The 19,016-nt window shown below is 39.3% G+C and overlaps 1 protein-coding gene across 1 annotated transcript in view; it reads right to left on the bottom strand.

The window, feature by feature from the left end:
• MERTK (MER proto-oncogene, tyrosine kinase) overlaps positions 1–19,016 on the bottom strand; it is a 180,971-nt gene that overhangs the window by 14,903 nt on the left and 147,052 nt on the right. Inside the window, exons 10-15 of the mRNA XM_007959410.2 lie at positions 18,580–18,733; positions 16,255–16,340; positions 14,260–14,355; positions 13,248–13,328; positions 9,342–9,434; positions 7,009–7,127 (exon numbers count right to left, since the gene is read on the bottom strand). Of these exons, the coding sequence (XP_007957601.2) occupies positions 7,009–7,127; positions 9,342–9,434; positions 13,248–13,328; positions 14,260–14,355; positions 16,255–16,340; positions 18,580–18,733 (629 nt within the window). The remainder of the gene's footprint in view (positions 1–7,008; positions 7,128–9,341; positions 9,435–13,247; positions 13,329–14,259; positions 14,356–16,254; positions 16,341–18,579; positions 18,734–19,016) is intronic.

The following is a 19,016-nucleotide window of genomic DNA, read 5'->3' on the forward strand; positions in this document are numbered from 1 at the left end:
TCTTGGATTCATCATTTGTTAGAGTCAACAGCCAGTGTACTGCCTGCCAGCCTTGAGCTCCTCAGCCCCTGTGGTTGCCAGAGCCCGGAAAAGCCTCCAGCTTGACGTTTGATCCAGGAACTTGGACTTGCCAGCTTCTATAAGTGTGTGAGCCATTTTCCTAAGATAAATTTCTCTCTACATATACATATATATAACCTTTACTGTTTTTTTGTTCTCTAGAGAACCCAATTTAACACAGAAAGAATAGCTGCAAATCAGGTATCTAATAAAGAATTTGTATCTAGAACATAAAGAACTCTTACAACTCAACAACAACCGAAAACTCAATTAAAAACTGAGCCAAAAATCTGAATAGACATTTCTATAAGGAGGGTATATGAACAGCTAATAAGCACATGAAAAGATGCTCAATATAATTAACTCTCAGGGAAATTAAAATCAAAACCACAAGGAGATATCAGTTCACACACACTAAAAAATAACCAGTTGCTGTTGACTCTGACTCATGGTGACTCCATGTGTTTCAGAGTAGAACTGTGTTCCACAGTGTTTTCAATGGCTGTGATCTTTCAGAAGTAGATAGGCAAGGCTTTCTTTTGAGGGCTTTCTGAGTGGATTTGAACCACCAACCTTTATGGTTGGTTGTTTAACTTTTGCACCACCTACGGACTCCTTCACACCCACTAGGATGGCTTTAATAACAAAGTTAGATCACCACAAGTATTAGTGAGGATGTACAGAAATTGAAACCTTTATACACTGCTGGTAGAAATGTAAAATGATGAAGCCAATTTGGAAAACAGTGTGGCAATTCTTCAAGAAATAAACGTGGCATTTCATATGATCCAGAAATTCTACTCTTAGATATATATACCCAAGAGAACTGAAAACATACATCTATACAAAATATGGTACACAAATGTTCATAAAAGCATTATTCATAGTAGTTAAAAGGTGGAAACAACCAATATAACCATCAATTGATGCATGGATAAACAAAATGTGGTATATTCATATTATTCATCCATAAAAAGGAATGAAGTACTGACGCATGCTACAGCATAGATGAATCTGGAACACATTTTGCTAAGTGAAGGAAGCCAATCGCAAAAGACTATATATTATGAGCCCATTCATATCAAATGCCTAGAATAAGCAAATCTATAGACACAGATAGTAGATTAGAGGTTGCTAAGGCTGGGGACATCAGGATCAGGGAAGACTCATTAACAACCTGTGATACGCAGATGACATAACCTTGTTTGTTGAAAGTGATGACAACTTGAAGCATTTACTGTTGAAAGTCAAAGACCGCAGCTTTCAATATAGATTATGCCTGAATATACAGAAAATGAAAATCCTCACAACTGGTCTGATAAACAGCATCATGACACATGGCAAAGAAACTGATGTTGTTAAGGATTTCATTATACGTGGATCAATCATCAGTGACCAAAGAAGTAGGAATTAAGAAATCAACTATATTGCATTGGTAAAACCTGCCAAAAAAAAAAAAAAAAAAAAGCCTTTTTAAAGTGCTGAAAAGCAAAGATGTCACTTTGATGACTAAGGTGTGCTTGACCCAAGGCATCATCATTTCAATTGTCTCATATGTATGGAAAAGCTAGGCAATGGAAAAGGAAGACTAAAGAAGAATTGACTCACTTCAATTGGGGAAGAATACTGACTATACCTTGGATTCCCAGAAGAACGAACAGATCTGTCTTGCAGGGAGTGCAGCCAGATGTTCCTTAGAAGTGAGAATGGTGAGACTTTGGACACTTCATCAAGAATGACCAATTGTTAGAAAAGTACATCATGTCTGGTAGAGAGTCAACAGAAAATGAGGGAAACTTTCCATGAGATGGACTGACACAATTGCTTCAACAATGGGCCCATATGTACAAATGACTGTGAAGATGGCAGAAGACCAGGCAAGGTTTCATTGTGTTCTACAGAATAAGGCTGTTTTGAGTCAGAGCCAGTTCTGTAACAACTAATAACAACAAGATTCGGGGTGTGGTGGTAGGAGGGGTTGGGGAGAAATGAGGAGTGACAGCTAAAGGAAACAGGTTTCTTTTCTGAGGTGATGAAATGTTCTAAAATTGATTGAGGTGATGCATGTACAACTCTGTGAATTGACTAAAACGAGTGAATTGCATGGCATGTAAATTATATCCCAATAAAGCTGTCCCCACCCCCCAAACTCTAAAACTGCACTATTCTGGGGAAAAAAAGTAAGCACACACACACACACAGAAAGACAAACTTCTCTCTTTTGTTCCTGGAGGCTAGTGTGTGAGGATGTGATGCCTGGAAGTTTTACCTCCATCTTGCAGCCATTCTGGGCATGAACCGAAGATGAATGAGCAGAAAGGTAAAACAAAACAGAACAAAAATTACAGACACTTGATGATGTTGCTGGTGGAATGGAAAGTGGTACAAGCCACGCTAGAAAAACGTTTTGAGAGTTTCTTATAAAACTGAACATGCAACTATCAATGAACCAGTTATAACACTCTGGTCATTTATTCCAGAAAAATGAAAACGTATGCTCACACAAAAACCTGTGCACAAATGCTCATAGTAGCTTTATGTGCAACACCCCTAAACTGGAAACTGTCCAATGGCCTTTAACAGATGAATGGTTAGACAAATTGTGGTGCATGCATACAATGAAATAAGAAAGAATAAACTCCGGATACATGCAACATCTTAGATGAATCTCACATAATATCAGGTGAAAGAAGCTAGTCACAAAAGTTATACACTACATGAGTCTGTACATACAACATTCTCATAAAGATAAAACTATACTGATGGAGAACAGATCAGTGGTTGCCAGGGGTTAGCAGTGGGTGGAGGGTGTTACTATTATAAAGGAGTATCAGGAAAGATCTTTTTTGGAGATGGAACTGTTCTTTATCCTGACAGTGGTAGGGGTGGTACATGAATTTATACATGTGTTAAAATTCATGAACTGTATACCAAAAAGGAGAACAAAAAAGGCAATGTTACTGTATGGTAATTTAAAAATTAAATAAAATGAACATTTTTTAAAAGAATATGAATGGCCCCTCTATTTCTCTCCTACAAAGATACAAGAGACACAACTAATATGAGGCCTGCTGTATTTGTCAGTGTTTTGTAAGTTGTTTTAAAGAGTGTTGGCTATCAGATAGCCCTGTATGTTTTATTTATTACAGAATTCATTCTTGTGTAACAACATGAAATTCCCACCTCCAAAAACTTATTAAAAAAATCACACCAGAAAAAGAAATGTGAGCAAAACCACCCATCAACAAGAAACAAAATCCATTCATGAGGACGCTGGGCAGTGTGGGATGCTGCAATCAGAGAAGAGCTGAAGGACTGGGTTCTGCAGTCTGTCTGGGAGGCCAGTCTGTGCCTCAGTTTCCTCACCTATTACCAGGGATCCCAAACTATTAAGGAGGGTTGTTGTGTCATGAATGCATTAATACAAACAAAGTACTCAGACTGCAGGCTGGCACATACTAAATATTTTGAGAAATATTAGCCATTGTGGTTTTCATATAGGCAAGTGTGTACATGGCAATCATGAGCCTGTGAAACATGTAGGCGTGAAACATGTAGGCATAAAATAAAAGGACAGGATACTAATATCTGAAGATGTCAATAACTGTGCAAACATACTGGGAATCCTGAGAATTTTTTTCTTTTCCAGACTTTCTATTGGGGAGGGGAAAAGAAGGAAAAGTACTCAGGCATGCCCATAAATGTCCTCTGCTTTGGACTAGACCCTTCAGCTCTTTGGTGGAACCTTTAGGATTTCGTAATAGCTCTGTCACGTGGCTACAATTTTCTGTCTCTGTAGTTAGTACTTGTACTGATGAAGATTTAAAAGAAACCGTGTCAAAGAGAACAGAAACACTTCTAAGCATGAGGCTACAGAGGGGAACTAGAAAGAAAAAAGGGGCTTCCTCTCTTGTTCAGGTCATTTAACCTTGCCTGGGAAGAACAAAAACAAGTAAAAGAGAAAAAAGTGCAAAGTAAAATTATCCTCCCCCATCCACATCACAGTTAAGGAGGAGCCAGAATATGTTGACTTTGAACTAGGTCTGAAGTTTCCATTTTTTTTCTTTAAATGCCTTCTCAAATTTTATCAAAACAAGTCATTTTCTACAGATTTGCCCGTTTCTCAGATGAGGGCTGGTGTTTTTTATGTTTAATTTTCCCCAAAAAGCCCAAGTCACCATTCCTGTCATTACTCTTCCGTTATAATCACTCCATAAATCATCCATGACCTGGGCTTTGTATGCTGGAGGGCATGGTGTTTTAATCTGATTCTGTTTGCATTCTCTGTGCTGTGGGGCTTTAGGGTAGAGTTTGCTATGTGGGGTCGCTGCCCTTCTCAGGGGCATAGCTGAAGAAATGCACACCAGTCCCTACCCCCACTTCCCAACACGTCTTCTAATTCAAGGTGGAAGGGCTCGCAACAGAAAGAAAGGTGGAGTCGGTTTGTTCTGTGTCTCTACGAAAGTCCTCAGTGCAGCTTCCACATGGGAAATGAATCGGATCTCGCATCCAGCGATTTCATATCAAACAAGCCAAAAAAAGGGGACTCAGAAAGAAAGAGGTCACTCAGACAGCATGCAGGGCCCACACGCCTACCACCTGTCAGAGGAACAAGGCCCTACCTGCTCCAGCTTCCTCGAAACCAAAATTTCCAATAAGTTGGTGGGACTAGTGAATGCATGCTTCTCTCACTGCTCAAAGCAACAGAGCTCATAAGGGGACTTAGCATTCTGATCAATGAGCCGATCTTAGATGTTACACTCTCCTCCACAAGTGCAGACATTCCTCAGGTGAATGAACTGGGGAATTCCCTGCTGCGCCACCATGATCACATGGAGGTTCTCCACCTGTGTGCATCAGCACAGGCACACACACACACACACACACACACCCAATCACCTCTTGGCCTTGCCGAGCTCACTGTGGCCTGCTTGTCTCTTTGGGATGCTCTGTACATAGTGACCACAGCAACCTTCCTCTCCCCCTTCACAGTGAGGAACCGACTGTCTGCCTCTCATCCCCATACCTCATCAGGATCAGCAGGGCAGGAACTATGTCTGTGGTGTCCCCTCCAATACTCTCAGAACTCAGCAAAGTGCCCAGCTCAGGGTTGGCACTTGTTGACTAGTAAACTTCCCTCAATTGAGTTTAAGAATGTGTGAGACCCTAGCATCTCTTTACCTTGGGAAAATGCCCGGCTGACTCTAGAGCACTGACAACCAAGGTCCCTGGGTGCAAAGGAGTCTGCCATGCTGATTACCTAAAGACCTTTCTGCTCTGGGGCTTATTTGCAGAACAAATGGGAGTGAGATTTTAGTGCTCCTGACAACTAATTTTTCTACATTTCCTCCTAAGGATTTGTCAAACCATAAAGTGAAAGCAGCAAGAATTCAGTAAAGGGGTGAAGGTAGCCGGAGTTTCTAATTTCACTGATCAGAGAGTCCTGTTATTGATGGTAGCTAAGGGGAGAAAGGGGGAAGTGTGGCAGATGCCGAGGTGGAGATTTAATGGTGCAGATCCTTCCTGCTTTTTATAGCACCAATTCAGGGCAATGACTTCAGCTCTAATAAAGGATGACCGTTGACAGAGGCGGGCCTCCCGATCCCAGCCATGAATGCCCACCCCTTTCTTTATCAAAAGAACCCTGGCTTCACTGACAGGCAGAGAAAGCCAGAAAGGGTGGGTGGCTCAGCCAGCTACAGAGTCCAAAGACAATTTGCATATTGTGTACACAGTCCACAGGAACCCACCACTCAGGAAACATGGCAGGAAGAGTATCTTTTTCACTTCAGGTAAGAAGGAAGCACAGGAAATGAAGAAAGCAATATCCTTATCAACTACGAGTCCTCAATTCACCTACTCAAACCTTACAATCAATATTGACAACTGACCCTGAACAGGGTAAGCCTCTATTTCCATAGTCACATTTCTTAGGGTGAACCAAGACTGCCTCTTTCACAGCTACATCCAAAATTACCAGGGCTCCATAGCCCTAATGGCTGATAAGTCAACATAGGGAGTTATGGATTAAATTGTGCACCCCGAAAAGTTGTGCTGAAGTCCTAGCCCCTATACCTGTAAATATGACCCTGTTTGGAAATAAAGCTTTTCTTTATGTTAGTGAGTTTATACCAGAGTAGGATGGGTCCTAAACCTAATCCCTTCTGTGTAGTGTCTTACAAAAAGAGCAGAATAGACACAGCCAAAGAGAGTGGGTGATCCCACGTGAAGGCAGAGCCAGATCCACCTGTAAGTCTAGGAAGGCCAAGCATTGCTGGCAGCTACCAGAAGCTGAAAGAGACATGGAAGGACCTTCCTCTAATGTCAGTGCCCTGAATTTGGACTTCTGGCCTCCAAAATGGTGACGAAAGAAACTTCTGTTCTTTAGCGATAACCACTTACTGTATTTTTGTTGTTATTGTTGTTATAGTAGCAGGAAACTAAGATAGGAGTCAAATATTACAAAGATTTTAAAAATATTTAACTTCAGTTGTGTGGCACCATTTGCAGACCATATTTGACTGTGACTCATCTTAATAGATTGAGACTATATATATAAAAAAAAATTTGTTCATAAAGAATAAACAAAATTCTTCAAAGGATAGAGAGTCTCACGAAACCCAGAAGGAGCACTAGAAAATTTCTTTTAGAAACGCTCTCTTTAATGGCCTTCCAATGTCTATGAGCTCTGGGGAGTGTGTAGCCATGAGATTATGTTCCCATCCTCTTTCTTTCCCTTATAAAATGGGGATAATAATACCTATGAGCAGGCCTATTGTGAGGCTAGATAGTATGTTTCAATCCCTCAGCACACAGTGAGTGTTGGATAAAAGCCAATGTCCCCTCCTCCTCTCCTTTATTTTTAAGACTAGACAGTAGGTGGTCTGGTGCCCTGTCAGTCACAAAAGTCCTGAGAAGAGTTCAGAGGCAATACAACTGGGCTATTACCTTTGGTCCTGTATCCAGTCGGGAATAAAGTAGGTAGGTATGTAGATCCCCATATTTCATGAAGGGCAAAATAACCATTGGCTTTGGGATGCCTTGGGAACTCATTTCTATACATACACCTGAAAGTTAAAAGAAAAAAAAAAAAAAAAAGCAAATTACAAAGAGCCCTTGTTAAGTACTACCAGAAGAAAACACAGGAAGAAGGCTGGCCAAATTAAAACCATGTGCTCCCAAGTTAACCGTTTAGAAAAATAAAAGCTCATATAACTCACACAGTGTGTCCTAAAATTTGGAACATACAAAGGTTGTCTTGTTTTTTTTTTCTCCCCAGAGTAGTGCCAATCTTTGCATGAGAGTTCTCAAAAAAAAAAAAAAAAAAAAAATCTGCAACTAATTTAGGCATCTAAAAGCCGATGCATTTTTCTGTTATATTGAATTGAAGTGAAGGGTAGTGATTGCATTAGGAATCAAGGGTAAACGAGTTGCATGTGATAGTTAAATACTTAGTCATATGAAAAAGTCTACTGCAAACAGATGCTTAAATTAAAAAAATAATTGTGAGGGCTTACAGGTAACAATCCACATCCCTAAATTTTAACAGTTATATTCAGGCAAAGCTGTAACACTATGTATCATGGGATTCTAGAATTAAGATTTGCTACCTGATTCTAGGCTTGCAAAATACTTATACGTTGTTGTGACATTACAAAGTGCATTTATTCTTCTAGGCTACGAAAGTCAATAGTTGCAAATGAGTAACATTAGTTTCTTTGATATAATGTTGTATCTAAACATTAGTTTTCAATCATAAGAAACTTTGAAAGATCACAAAGTAGGTAGGTATGTAGATCCCCATATTTCATGAAGGGCAAAATAACCATTGGCTTTGGGATGCCTTGGGAACTCATTTCTATACATACACCTGAAAGTTAAAAGAAAAAAAAAAAAAAAAGAGCAAATTACAAAGAGCAAGTCATAGGATAGCAAAAAAGAGATCAGTAGAAAAGGCAATTATAGGTATGTGTTGTTTAACGTTCACAATATGTGCCGTGAAATGGGACGTTATGTTGATTTGGACACTGCGAACACCATGTGATATGATATACTTAGCAGATATGCCTAAACCACAAGCAAAAGCATTCACTGATTTTCTTCCTTGTGGTGTTAAATCATTTTTTTTCACTTCAAATCGATACTTCTCCTTTGCCCCTTGCTGTTGCTTTCAGCAGTACCGGTTTTGTTGTGTTTGGGAGCCATGATATACTTCATGGTAATATTTTCAAAAGAAACTTAAACAGCTAGATAATGCTACAAAATTCAAGAGATGCCTGATATGTGAGATTGGATGCTGCTGCCTAAGAGTCAAAGCATATACTGTTATACAGTAAGCTTTTTATTTGTATGTAGGGAAAGTTCACATTAAAATAACAATAGAGAGTACAATAAAGTACATACACAAGCCAGTAACAAGCATTTATTATGGCTCTCAAGACATATGCATTATAGGTTCTGTATGTACTGTACTCTTAGATGCCTGACAGCACAATCACTTTGTATACAAGAGACATGAGATATACATGTGCAGAAGTTGTTGCGTTCATTATCTCTGATTACATCACTATTTCTAGGTACGTACACCACATCCCATTCTCTGATTGGAATTTCTGAACTCTATTATAAACTTATGGGACCACAGACATCTATATGGTGGGATGTTGCCCAAACAGATATTAAGTGACACATATCTGTATTTCTAGGGATGCCCTTCCCTCTTGGAATATTGTCACCTACACAGTACCCACTCTATACCTGATTTTATCTTTTATATTTTTTAGCAAATGAAGTTCTAAAACTAAAGTGTAATTATTAAATTATGTTCCATGAAATCATCAATGTATCCTGAGCATAAGAAATCAGTATTTTAAATTAATTTGTTTTTAAAAAGATGACTATAGAATTTGACTACTTTTGTGGCTTTAAACCCCACTGATACTTGTCTCACGCATAATCTTAAATCAATAAGAATTATGACATGATCAACTCTCATTTCTTGCCTTTGAGTAACAGGGGGCAATTTCAACCCACAGTCATCTAGAACGCTGTGGACACTCTAATCATGCCTCAGCCCATCTGTAAATGTAAATCCACTTTTACTACCAGTCTCAGAAAATGTAACTGTAAGGATAAATCCGCTGGGTGAAAACTACAGTGTAATAAATTACTTTGGGGTTACATAAAGGTAAATTTATCTGCATCACTGATTTTTTTCCTTTGGCACAGACTGGATTAGCTGTGCCCCTCTGGCAACCCAACCCAGCATTTCTCCTCAATACCTAGAAGTCTAATGACGTTTGGGTGGTCGAAGTCTTTCATGCACGCTGCTTCACTGAGAAACTCCTCAATCTCTCGCTGTGAAAAGTTGTCCACTAAAGGAAAAGATGGTAAACATTAGACACGAATAATTTATCAGGGGTGGGGGTGGGACACAATATCAATTCTGTTCTCTAAAACTAAAATAAATTCCAACTGACCTATTGTAGTTTTTTTTTTTTTTTTGCTTTTTATACAAGAAAGAATATCACATATCTCTCTTTTTATCAGCATGCGTCCTATAGCTCTGGTTGCTCAATCACATCTTGTGAGTGGGATGTACATTCATACCAAATGTTTGGAATTAAATCAACCTGAGAGAGAGATTTAAGATTCTATAGGCCTGCAAAATGTCTGCCAACTTTGTTCCTTTGACACAACCAGGTAGGCAGGTGGGACAGAAGGGATAGGAACCTGCCTGCAAACCCTTCCCAAGAGACTGAGTTCCAGGCAAATGTAGATATACTTTAAAATTTTGAGGCCAGGGACTATTCTTTCAATTATTGATAATTATTGTTGTTGTTAGTTGCCCTCAAGTTGGCAACTCAGAGACCTTATGGACAACAGAGCAAAATGTTGTCTGGGCCTGTTCCATCTTCACAATTGTTGATACGCTTGAGTCTACTGTTGCATCCACTGTGTATTCTGAGTGGCTTCCATCCTATGGAGCTCATCTCCCTGCACGATATCAGTCAGTTTTCTGTTGTGAGCCAAAAGGTCTTCATTGACTAATTTTCAGAAGTAGATTGCCAGACTTTTCTTCCTAGTGTGTCTTAGTCTGGAAGCTCTGCTGAAACCTGCCCACTAGGTGACCCTGCTGGTATTTGGAATACCAATTAGCATTCCCTCCAGCATCCAGGCAACACACAAGCCACTGTAGTATGAAAAATGACAGGTGGTACAGCATGAATAATTAGCATGTATATAATTCATATACCAAAAGAAAACCAAAACCAAAAACCCATTGCCATTGAGTAGACTCCAACTCATAGCAAACCTATAGGACAAAGTAGAACTACCCTTGGAGCGTTTCTAAGAGTGTAAATCTTTAAGGAAGCAGATTGCCTCATCTTTCTCTTGTGGAGCTGCTGGTGGGTTCAAACTACTGACCTTCTGGTTAGCAGCAAAATGCTTTAACCACTATACCACCAGAGTTCCTGAATTAGAATAATCTGTGTAGGAATGACATATATACACATTAATGTATGTTTTATATGAATTGCACACTCATTTGTATATGTGTCATTCACAAACAGATTATTCTAATTGAGTTGAAGAATAGCAGAGCCAAGGTCAGAGAAGAAGCAGGGTCCAGGCCCAGCTCTTTATACTAGGCCTCTTAAACCTCTACCTTTATAATCTGTAAAGTGGGGGTAAAGAAGGACTCTCCCCACATACACGGGCTTTGCACTTTCTGAGTTCAGCTCAGATGAGTATTGTAACTTCATGGCGCCTTGGTTTTTGAGGGCTAATACTTGTACCTACTTCCTAGGACTATTGTACAGAAAAAAATGCAGGAATAATCACAATGTCCTTGGCACACAGTGAGTATTATATTAATATTGTTGTTGTTGTTGTTATGTGCCGTCGAGTCAAACCCGACTCATAGCGACCCCTCCTTGGGTTTCCGAGGCAGTATCACTATGGAAGTAGGATTGCCCAACCTTCCTTCCGAGGAGTGGCTGGTGGGTTTGAACCGCCAGCCTTCTGGTTAGCAGGCAAGTGCTTTAGCCACTATGCTACCAGAGCTCCTATATTAATATTAGCATTATAGAATACATAAAAAGCTTTAAAAAGTGAAAAGCACTGACCCATATGACTTGGTTATTATGAATGCTTTTTATAACTGAATGAAAACATCAGCCTCTCATTTTGGTTAAAGAGTCTCAATATATGCTTATAATCTAATTCCTGTTTTATTTTCCAGTAAACAGTAGATTTAAATTTTAGGAAGAGATTAATTTTACTTTACTCCTTTATTAAAACTAAGGTGCTTTGGTTAAGGTATTGGGTTGCTAAACAAAAGAACCCACCAGTTGCTCTGTGGGAGAAAGATGAGACAGTCTGCTTCTGGATAGATTTACAGCCTTGGAAACCCTAAGGGGGTCGCTATCAGTCAATGATATGAATCAATATTGAATAAAGTCAATAGCAGTGGGTTTGGTTTTGGTTTTATCAAAACTTGTGTTGAACATATATAGGGGGTTAATGAAGTAGCAATGTTGTTGTTGTTATATGTCGCCGAGTTGGCCCTGACTCATAGCAACCCCTCCTTGGGTTTGCCAGGCAGTATCACTACAGAAGTAGATTGCCCAACCTTCCTTCCAAGGAGTGGCTGGTGGGTTTGAACCGCCAGCCTTCTGGTTAGCACTCAAGTGCCTTAGGCACTATGCTACTGGAGCTCCCAAAGTAGCAACAGTAAAAATATTATCAAACTGAGCAACAAATAACCTTAATCTACATGAACCGTGGTACAAAATGCAGGTAAAATCTACATGATCACATTTTATAGGTCCCCAGGTGATAGGCTGTAACTAGCTGGACACCTGAAGAATCAAACTTAGACAGTGGGGTAGCCCCAGACCCTGGACATGCACTTCCCAGGAAAAAGACATGGCGGGAAATGCTGTTGTGTTCCGTGCTACTGCTGCCTGGTCATTTTATGGTGATGAAAATGTCATGCACACCCTTCCCCCTTTCTGGCTATTTGACTTAGACAAGCCACCATGTCTCTAACCCTTAGTTTCCTTGTCTGTATAGATACCTATACAGATTCTACAATGTCCTATCTGGTATCTGCCACTATTTTTGTGAATGCTGAAATATGTTCTTCTCCTCACTGGCACCAAAGTGAACTTTCCAGAATATAATCTGCTCTTGTTCTTCATTTGTGTAAGACCTTTTGTAGCGCTCTACTCCTTGCAGGATAAAATCAGACTCTTTGTTATGGCTAACAAGGTTCTTCCTTACTAGGATGCTGGCTCTCTTTCCAGCTTGCTTGGAGGTTCTAGCTTGTGATCACAGCTCTCCATATGCCTTTGACTGGATAATACTTTTCTTCTCTTTGAGAAGCTCACCTTCCAGGCAGCTCATAGCTTTGCTAGGGCCATGCAACAATGGGGAAAGGGCCCCACTGAGTTAGCCAGACTAACCCCTGGAGTCAGATGTTGTTAGCAGGTCACCCTTGCCTCAGTAATTTATGCCTAACTTTGGAGTCATCAGCTCTACTAGATGATTGATAGATGGATGGATGGACGTATTAGCTATCATTGAGTTGGCCTTGACTCATGGTGACCCCATGCACAGTAGAACAAAATGCTGCCCCTGTGCCATACCTATGATCAGTTGTGGGTCAAACCATTGTGATCCACAGGGTTTCCACTGGCTGATTTTTGGAAGTAGATTACCAGCTCTTTCTTCCTAGTCTCTTAGTCTGGAAGCTCTGCTGAAACTTGTTCAACATCACACAAGCCTCCAGTGACAGACAAATGGTGGCTGCACATGAGGTTCATTGGCCACAAATCACACTCAGGTCTCCCACATGAAAGGAGAGGATTCTGTTGAACTACCAGCATCTCCATAGATAGACAAATAGATAGGTAGATGGGTAGATATACATATAGATAGATGATACAAATAGTAAAAGTAACCAATGCTATTGCCTTGAGTGTAAAAAATATATAACACAGGTATGAAGAGTTCATTAAAGTAATTTTCCCTCTGTGACTAGGGTGTACTTGACATCCTACTGACCCACTAGTGACTGAGATCATGACATATGAATGCCATCTCTGGATTTATGGAACACTCAAAACTGAAGCATCAGCCCTCTACACCCAGAAGAATGATTTTAATCAGTGATAACTCACACTTCATGGTCTTCACCGCTACTTTCTGAGAGGTCCCATTTTGCTGATTAAGATTTCCTTCCATGACAGACCCAAATTCTCCTGTGAAATAAAACAACATCTATATTGACCTTGCCCAAAATCTCCCCAGACCACAGAAATGCCAGAGCTCTTGTTTTCATGTGGTCGGATAGTGATCAATGCACAGCTAGCTGGGCTGGGCCTGCTGGGCCACCTACACTATATACCAGGGACACATCCCATGCACTGGCCTCCAGTTAAATCTGAACTTAGTTGGCTCAGATTTAACTGAGGTCATCACTTCATTAAGCATGATAACCAAACCAAGAGGTTTACAGGATAACATGGAAAACATTATGGAAGTTTATAAAGCATACACTCTTAATACCATTATCATTCATCCAAGATCAATTTAACAAATATGTATTTTCACCTTTGTTCCTAGTTATCAAGAATGTGCCAAAAAAAATAAATTTAAGAATTAGAGGAGTAAGTTTAAAGTACAAAGGAAATAGGCCAAAGGATTGCATGCTTTTACGAAACAAAGGAATTAATATTTTTCACAGGCCTACTTCATGTATGAGGCCCTTTTCATATGTCAAATCTGAGTTTCAAAAATCTCTACTGTTACATTAGGCAGATACATTCCTTGGAAAGAACAATCATGGGAGAACAGAAGGGCTGTGTATACATAAGGACATAGCTCAGGGAGCAGGGGTGCATGGAGGGAAGGACACAGGGAAGAGGTAACTATGGGGAGGAAGTGCAAGGGGAACTGTTGCATTGTGGGAAATTGTAGTCAATGTCACGAGACAAAGTGTATGTAAACTGCTGTATGGAAAGTGGATTTGCTCTATAAACTTACACTCAAATGACAATTAAAAAAAATTAATAATAAAAAAATCACTATCTAGTTTATAAAGCAACTCTGTATCATAACTCAGTCACAAAAAATGGTGCTTTATTTAAGAAGTAAACACATATTTTAAAAGAATTTCTCAAAATTGCTTACCTTCACCCAGAATTTTTCCAAGAACCAAAAGACTTCTGTCAATCACAACATCTTCCAGCTTATTTTGCAGTGCCTCGCTGACACCCAAGCTCTGTACTATAAAAGGAGTAACAGTATGTATAAGAGCTGTCAATATGCTTTCTTTCATATAAATATACTTAAAATTATATTTAAAGTCCTATAAAATAATTAAACTTTTTTTTTTTCCATTTTGTACCCATTATTTCTCCACCAAAACGTATACTATACTTATTCCAGGAGCTCTGGTAGTGTAGTGTCTAAGGCACTTGACTGCTAACCAGAAAGCTGGCGGTTCAAACCCACCAGCCACTCCTCGGAAGAAAGATGGGGCAATCTACTTCCATAGTGATACTGCCTCAGAAACCCAAGGAGGGGTCGCTATGAGTCGGGTCCAACTCGACAGCACATAACAACAACAACAACAACGTACTTAATTCCATTATGATTAAACCCAGTAAAATGAATCTTTCAGGGCAAGTTTATTTCTGAAGGATTATTAAGATCAGAACCACAGTTATCTTCTCATTGTATAGCAGCAGCAGCAGTCAGCAATCAGATTCTTAAAAGGAAGGTTTCTCCTTGACATAAAGGAGTAGGGAAGAGAAGTCAATAAGTACTTTTTGTCCCTAACTACATTGTACAAAAGAACGATGAGGACACTTCCCCCTGTCCTCCCATGCCAGGGAAGGAGGCACATAAACCACAGGAAACGTTTAGAGAGCTAGCTGCTGTTTGACACATGGTATATTGTTGTGTGCTGTCGAGCTGATCCCGACTCGTGGTGACCCTATGTGTTGCAGAGCAGAACTGCTCTATAGGGTTTGACCTTTCAAAAGCAGATCACTAGGCCCATCTCCTGAGCTGCCTGCCTCTGGGTGAGTTGAAACTGCCAACCTTTTGGCTAGTTGAGTGTTTAGCCTTTCACACCACTCGGGAACTCCTACATATGTATATAAAACCTAATTACAGTGATAGAGAAATTCAAGATGAGGAACTGGAGAATAATCTTTTATAATAAGGTGTTGATGTAAAACACTGACAATAAGCATTGTCAGTAAAAGGAACTGACTGCAAGAGAATGAAAGACCAAGAACTACTTGGCAAATGATTCCATTTGACCCATAGTTAAGACATGAGCAAGTCTTTAAAAGAAAAAAATGTGGCTAATTAGAACCATTTGTGTCACCATAAGACCTTGGATAATTAGAAAGGGCACTTTGGCTCCTAAAGAAAAAATTTTACCCAAATGGTCTTTTCTTATCTCCAAGAAAGAAAGAAATAGGTCTAAGTGAAGTTTTTTTTTTTTAAATATCAGACCACAGACATTTAAAAGTCAAAACTTCTAGATCATTAGCAGAGTAAGGAAATGAATTACATTCTACATCAAGTAAATTTTTATTTCATGGAAACTTATACTTCATCATGCTTATGTTTGTTTTTGTTTTTTGGCAGTGAAGGGAGATAAACATTCAGAAGCATAAATTTAATAATATTTACACATACTTTCTATATACTGTTTCTGAAATTATTCAAGAACATGATTATCTGTTTAGTCCCACTCTTCAAACTAGAAGGTCACACTCTGATTCAGCAAAGCTCAAACCATTAGTTGCTACAAATTGCTTTATCAGCAAATTGTTCCAAAACAGAGGAAATGAGGCTGAGATACGTCAGTTGCTTTGCTATTTTCTTTAAATCCTAATCCTTTACCTACACCTTCTCCTGTCATCCCAGAGGGTTCCTTTTTCCCTCCGTGTCTTGTGGTATTATGAGTACAGTTCCAGACTTCCAGTAAACTAGCCAGAAGGGATGCCCAAGGCAGTGTCTGTCTATCTATTTGCTAGTTGTTGAAGACATTTTGTACATTAAAAATATCCATCCTTAGACTTCTGCTAGAAATCTGTCAAATGGTTTGTTGTTTCTTGCTCTCAAATACTTTGACCTTTCCCAAAAAGGAAATGAAAGCCAACTTACAAGTGAGCTCCACGGCTCGCCGACAGAAGGACTTCTTTGCTATATAATTTACAACTAATTCAGAATCCTCCTCTGTGAATATGTTCCTGGGAGAATGAAAACAAAGACATCTCACATCATAAAAACAGGGCAACAGAGATAGATGATGATTCCATAAGGGAGGCTGCAAAAAGGAAGATGCTACCTTTCAAGTGTCTTTTCTTTAACAAGACCATTTCCCATTAGAAGAAATATGTTTTCTTTCCTTAGATTTGGTTTTGGCTTACCCAGCAATACCAAAACAACTCTCTCTGAGTACCATCAGAGGCAGAGAATAACTGATGAGTCAGAGTACATCTTGTCACTGTTTTAGAGTTGTTATTTGCCGTCGAGTCAGACCTGACTCATAGCAACCCCTCTTTGGTTTTCCGAGGCAGTATCACTACGGAAGTAGATTGCCCCATCTTCCTTCCGAGGAGTGGCTGGTGGATTTGAACCGCCAGCCTTCTGGTTAGCAGTCAAGTGCCTTATGCACTATGCTACCAGAGTTCCTATTTTGAAGTTAGTGAGTCTACATTATAGATTTATAATCACTTTATCTTGGGTTTAGATTATTTTAAATGAGAAAATATAGTTTTGAAAATAATATATACATATGCAGAGCAAAGGATCTAGAAGTATATTAGCTAAAAGAATGACTGAGGCCATGTGTGAGTTGTGGGGCTATAGATGAGCTTGACTTTCTGTAATTTCATAAGTAGAAAATAAAGCTATTCCTATTTAAAAATGAACTAATAAAAGGTATCACCCCAGGGTTTTATAAGGAGGATCCATGGGAACAAACTTCAGTAAACAGATTTAAAAAAAAAATGCAACCTATGATCTGCCTTTCACCCGTTTTAAGCCTCTGGTCAGCTTAATGACTCTTGTGTTTTTGCAGCCCCAGGTTCTCCCCTCTGTATGCCAAGCTCCCTGTCACCACAATTTTATATGTGCTACTTTTTCTGGATGGGACACTCTTCCTCTTCTCCCTTACCTAGTTAATACCTGCTTAGTATAAATTCTCTCATTTGTACCGTACACTCTTTTGAGACCCCTTTGTAGAACTTACCACAGTGGCCATTTCACATATATTTGTGTGCCTGATTACTGCTTGACTTGCCTGTTAACTGCGAGCCCACGAGGGCTGGAGCAGTGCCTACTTCTGTTCACCGTTGTATTCCAGGCTACTGCACAGTGCCTGGCACCTAGTAGCAAAGAGCTACTCTGCCAACTTCTTCAGAAGTTCTCTGTATTTGTTCATCATTAGCCCATATGCCACACTCAAACTTTCATATAAATGGCTTGACATTTCTGGGATGTATTCTAGTGAATTCTATGGTCAGCACTTAGGTTAGATTTTGTCCATTTCTTTTAAATTGTCCTACATAGAATTTAGATATAATAAATCACAAAGATAGAGTTGTAAGTATTGAGGGTAACTGATCCCAAGACTAGGATGGACACTCTTAAGCCCCCCTCCCCCTGTCCATGGGAGGTCTTAGAGTTCTAACCAAAGAGCATTCTTAAGGTGGAGCAATGAAAGAGAGCAGCTCAGCCCCCTCCGAGACATAGCCACCTTCCCCACACACTGCCCCATTCCAAGCTGTCAACCTGCCTCTTACAAAACACTTCTTCCTGTTTCATGAGTGATGAACTAATTTCATGGAAATCTGAACTAGCTGCAGAACTCTACAAAGTCAAAAAATGAGTTGCAGAACAACATTTACACACACAGCTTCATTTTCACAGGCTGCTTTAACATAATGTCTTATTTTTGTTGATATTTAACTAGTGTTCTGTTACAGAAGAAATACAGAAAAGAAGAATAGCTTTTTAATTTTAATTTTAATTTTTGAACACAGTGTTTTTCACTATTCAAAAAATAACTGATCATTACAGAAAATATGTAAAACATAGGAAAAATGAAAACAAAATCACCCAAAGTTATATCAATCAGAGTTGCTAATGCTTTGGTGAATTTCCTTATAATATTTTGATCTGTCTCTTTCTTTTCTTTCTTTTTTAAGTAATCGGGATCATTTTAAAACTTCTAATAAAAATCTTCACTTAACAGCAACCTAGCTTGAGTAATGAAGGGCTACTGATCTCCGTAAAAGCAGTTTTTTAGGACTGGCTTTCTCCACTGGCTACCTTGTAGGCATCTGCCTAATTAAACAAAATCCCTGACTCCAAGGCTTGCATAAGACAGGGCTACCATCTGGGTGCAATGTGAGGTGCTGGGCCAACAGGAAAGGTATTATTATCACTTGGCATACCACTGGGCAAAAACATTTTTTAACTTACCCAAATCTTGTTTCCTGGGCTCTTTTTCTGATGGCCAGAGATATATAGAAAATCAACCCAATCAAAACCAATCCACAAATGCAGCCAAGGATGATGAGCACAGGATCTGTGTTGCCAGGTGCCGGGGTTGATGAGGGGGCAAAATCTACCCAAGCTAGTAAAATACCAATAGAAACAATTCAACACATCTCTTTTGGATTCAAATTACATAACAATGGCTTGCCATGGAGAAGAACAGATTGTCAAAAGCTTTGGGAGTTTAATCTTTTTATCTTTTGTGATCTACAACACAGGCAGTCCTCATTTGAACCACGCAAAGTGATCTTAATAATTAATGGGAAATTCTCTTCATGTTGGGGATAAATATAAAGAAATGAAGTTAAATAAAAATATAATCAAATTTAAATTAATTTTATTAAGAGTAGTAATAAAATATT

Source organism: Orycteropus afer, unplaced genomic scaffold (genome assembly GCF_000298275.1).
Source record: "Orycteropus afer afer isolate SDZICR_OR568_19922 unplaced genomic scaffold, OryAfe1.0 scaffold00017, whole genome shotgun sequence".
Taxonomy (NCBI): domain Eukaryota; kingdom Metazoa; phylum Chordata; class Mammalia; order Tubulidentata; family Orycteropodidae; genus Orycteropus; species Orycteropus afer.